The sequence below is a fragment of the Frankliniella occidentalis genome, unplaced genomic scaffold (genome assembly GCF_000697945.3).
Source record: "Frankliniella occidentalis isolate FOCC.00 unplaced genomic scaffold, Focc_3.1 Scaffold88, whole genome shotgun sequence".
Lineage (NCBI taxonomy): Eukaryota > Metazoa > Arthropoda > Insecta > Thysanoptera > Thripidae > Frankliniella > Frankliniella occidentalis.
The window spans coordinates 333854-337529 of NW_026267217.1; the positions used below are offsets into that span (position 1 = coordinate 333854).

At 54.0% G+C, this 3676-nt stretch overlaps 2 protein-coding genes across 3 annotated transcripts in view; one reads left to right on the top strand and one right to left on the bottom strand.

The window, feature by feature from the left end:
* LOC113209829 (serine protease inhibitor dipetalogastin-like) overlaps positions 1 to 587 on the bottom strand; it is a 2089-nt gene extending 1502 nt beyond the window's left edge. Inside the window, exons 1-3 of one of the 2 annotated variants that reach the window (XM_052269306.1) lie at positions 511 to 584; positions 248 to 408; positions 63 to 178 (exon numbers count right to left, since the gene is read on the bottom strand). In XM_052269306.1, coding sequence (XP_052125266.1) covers positions 63 to 178; positions 248 to 389 — 258 coding nt within the window. In that variant the 5' untranslated portion in view covers positions 390 to 408; positions 511 to 584. Of the gene's footprint in view, positions 1 to 62; positions 179 to 247 lie in introns of both variants that reach the window. The other variant, XM_026427540.2, reaches the window with a different exon arrangement.
* The window catches only part of LOC113209832 (calexcitin-2), a gene marked incomplete in the record, with an annotated part of 119770 nt that overhangs the window by 12231 nt on the left and 103863 nt on the right, over positions 1 to 3676 (top strand).

The following is a 3676-nucleotide window of genomic DNA, read 5'->3' on the forward strand; positions in this document are numbered from 1 at the left end:
TAATTTAAAAAAAATATTTTAACTGACGTCGCAGTAACATTGGTACGCGCGCAGAGACTCACGTCGCGTCCCTTGTTGCACTCGTCCCACTGGCGCAGCTCCTCGGAGGCCAAGAGGCGCCTCCGCTGCTGGGCGGGGTCCTGGGGGGAGCACGGCCCGGGGTGCTGCAGGGAGAGGCCTGCGGGCGACAACGACGCTCGGTCAGTCTTGTCCAGACCACCGTCAGGAGGTATGGGCGTGGACCCACCGGGCTCGGCGGCGCAGTCCAGGTGGCACTGGCTCGGGTACGTCGCGAGGTCCGAGCCGCACACCTCGGAGGCGGCGGTCGCGGGCGGGCACGGGCAGGCCAGGGCGAGCGGCGCCAGCAGCAGCAGCATGGCGGGCAGCATCGCGGACGCGGCGGTAGTCCTGGAGTGACTAAGTGGATCCAGGGGAACCGATAACTCGACTTCTGGGGAGACACGGTAGCACTGGGTACGCGGAGTACACTCTGGGACGGAGTCGTATTACCCGGGGTCCTGTCAGCCCGGGACACACGGAGCACACCCCAGTCGTCGACCCCTCGAACTGGACTGGACTGCCTATTAACTGAACGAGCCTGCCAACACGAGCTACTGTATAACAACCTTGGCCCTGGCCCACAGCTGCGCAGCGGCGCACTCCAGACAACGCTCCACGCGTCGGGACGACAGGAAATCAGTAATGCACTTAACACGTTCCCTGCGGCGTGACCACTATGTGGTCACGCCCCCATGTTAAATCATAGGCACTAAAATTTTGCCACAGGGAACGTGTTAACAACTCGCGAACAACGCATCCTATGGGAACCACACTTTTGCACAGATACACGCTCGCGGGCACGCAACGCCCAGACTCACTATGGCGCCAAATTTGACAGACAAGCAGACCTGCGTTTATCCCAGAGCGAGAAAAGCCGATGCAGGAGACGGAGCGAACGTGAAGGGCGTCCCCACCCAAAGCGTCGGCACGGCTGGAGCCTCGCGTATCGCCCGCCTCCTGGCGGTGATGCGGAAGGAGGGGGGGGGGGAGAGGGGAGGGGGCATGCATAAAACAGGTGCCCGCGGCCCCAAAGTATGGCTCCGTTTGCTTTCAGTGCGCTGTTTAGGCGCGCGCATTCATGGATGTGTGTGTGTGTGTGTATGTGTGTATGCTTTTCAAAGTTTCCCCTGGCCGCTCGTTTGTTTGTCCGGCTTACGTCCGTTTATTTTTGCAGAGTACTAGTTTATTAGGCCGATACGGACCTGATTATTCAGAGAGCCCCCCTCCCTTTCCTCCTCTCTCTCCCTCTTTCCTCCCTATCTCTCCCCTTCTGCTACTGTTGGTGCTTCTTTTTGTTTCGTGTTTCGTGTCTGTCTCCATATGTTTTGCTTTGCTTATTCCGCTCGCGCGTCGTGTATGCGAATCACGTTTACGTCGAAATGAAATAAAATGATCCCGTCGATCTCCATTAAACCACATGACGACACACTTTTTCGAGTGTGGCGCTTTTGTGAGGGACTTCCCATCATTGGAAGCGCAGTGTAGCTGCTTGACGCTAAGCTGACACGGCCGGACACCAGCCCGCCCTTCGTCTCTCTCTCTCTCTCTCTCTCACTCTCTCACTCTCTCTCCCTCTCCCCCTCCCTCTCTCTCTCCCTCTCCCTCTCCCCCTCCCTCCCTCTCTCTTCTATCCTCGACCTCAAGCCTTCACTCACGCCCTCGCCCCCTAAAGCCTTCCTCTTTTATGGCATCTCATGAGCCAGCCGACCCCCGGGGGGCGGCCCGGCCCGGGCCCCGGGCGCCCCAGTCATGACTGCTTCCCGCAGAGAATCAACCCGCCCGACCCCTTCTCGGCGTGTCCTCTCAGGGCTAGGCTAGGCTCGTCGCAGGTTAAGTGGAAGGGACATGCGATGTGCTGACTGAGTTGGGAGGAGGGGGGAGGCGCATATAAACCCCTGTATAGTGGCCCCCAGCCTCCTCCCCTACCTCGGTCCGTACTGCACTGCCCACTGCTCTTCACGAAGGAACTGCGGTCTGATGGCCGTTCGTTCTGGCATTGACCGCTAGTAAAGCATCAACCGATTCAGCTCGCTCTGCGGCGCTCAGCCAAACTCGAACGCTCCAGCCTGAACCTGAAGTGGGAAAGCCGTTGGTAGTGCCTTCGCATGCGAACTTTTCTTTTTGGATCAAAGTGAAATTGTCCACTAATATTTAACATAGAAAAGTTGGATAGTGGCTGGGTGTAACCTGTCGACACCGAGGTCGAGACGCAGAAGCTATCGCATACCTCGTAAAATATATCGAAAATTTAGGAGCCGTGCAAAACTGTCAAATATATGATTAGCACAATTTAAACTTGGTAATGTATTTTATTATAAATTGTTCTGTGAATTGAACTATAAATTATATTATTAGGTGTTCGAGGTCGAGTTTTACAATAGTGTTTCAAGTTCATTGAAATGGAAATATTTTACTCCCGGCCTGGGCTATAGCACAACCTCTGTTCCGCTGCCGCTTGTTCTGTTCGCTCGTCTTACGACCGTGCGTGATGCGGCAGCTCTGTGCGACGTGCACGCACACGCACTCTTGTGCACGCACGCTCGTGCAGGGAACTCGGTCTTTTACCAGTCCAGCGACAGGATCCCGACCTGCGTTGGACTGGTGAAAAAGAGCTGCCTTCAAAATGAGCGACGTTTGTTGGCGATGATGTCATCATCAGTGATCGAGTCAGTGATTACTTTTGGCCCGGATATGGATCTGACACTGACGGAGGGGTCCGTGCGGATTGTGCGCAATTCGACAAGCGAGAATAAAAACCACTCACCTCTAGCTGTCGTTTAGAAAACCGCTAAATTGACTTTTTTTTTTACAGATTTTGAGTCATTGGTATCAATAGAATCAGCGCCTTTTAGGGATCATTTATTTGATACCAACATTTCTATAACTCCATATCTCTATATCAATACCAAAATTCTAAACGGTCGTTAGAGGTGAGCGGTTTTTATTCTCGTGTGTCGAATTGTTGCTCACCGGAAGAAGAAAAAGAAGGACTCAACGTGTTGAAATGCCTTCACAGAGAAATCACAAGTTATTATCATCCCTACAAAGGCATGAAAACTGCCCACAGGTGCTGAATTTCAATGCCTTTGGACACCTTCGTGCCTTAACAAAGGCTTTAAAATTTAACGCCCTCAGAAAGGCATTAAGTCCTTTGGTTCTCCTAGTGCTGTTCTAGAGTCGTCACGCTGCCGGAGAGCGGGCGGGAACCTTTTTTTTTCATTGCGTGGCTTTAGATATTTTTAGGCTAGTCTATTAGTTTATGAGCAGGCTTACACTCATGTCCAGGAGGATGACGTCAGACGGTGCGACGCGTTCAGTTGCGCCGTGCCCCAGTTTCGGCATTGAGTTATAGCAGGCAGGGGGTGACTGCTTCCACGGGGATGGGCCGAGAGATGGACGGCCGGCTAACCCGGTTAGACTGCTACCTGTAGCGCCCCCCATGTGTGGTGAGAGAGAGAGAGTGCGTCCTCCATACCCATCCAAGAAGGACCGAAGGGTCCCCTTGACTCTAAAGTTATGTCCTCAGTGCTATATAGCACTCTCCTCAAGACACTCCTCCTAGTCCTCGTCCTCCTCGTCGTCCTCCTCCTCCTCCTCCTCCTCCTCCTCCTCCTCC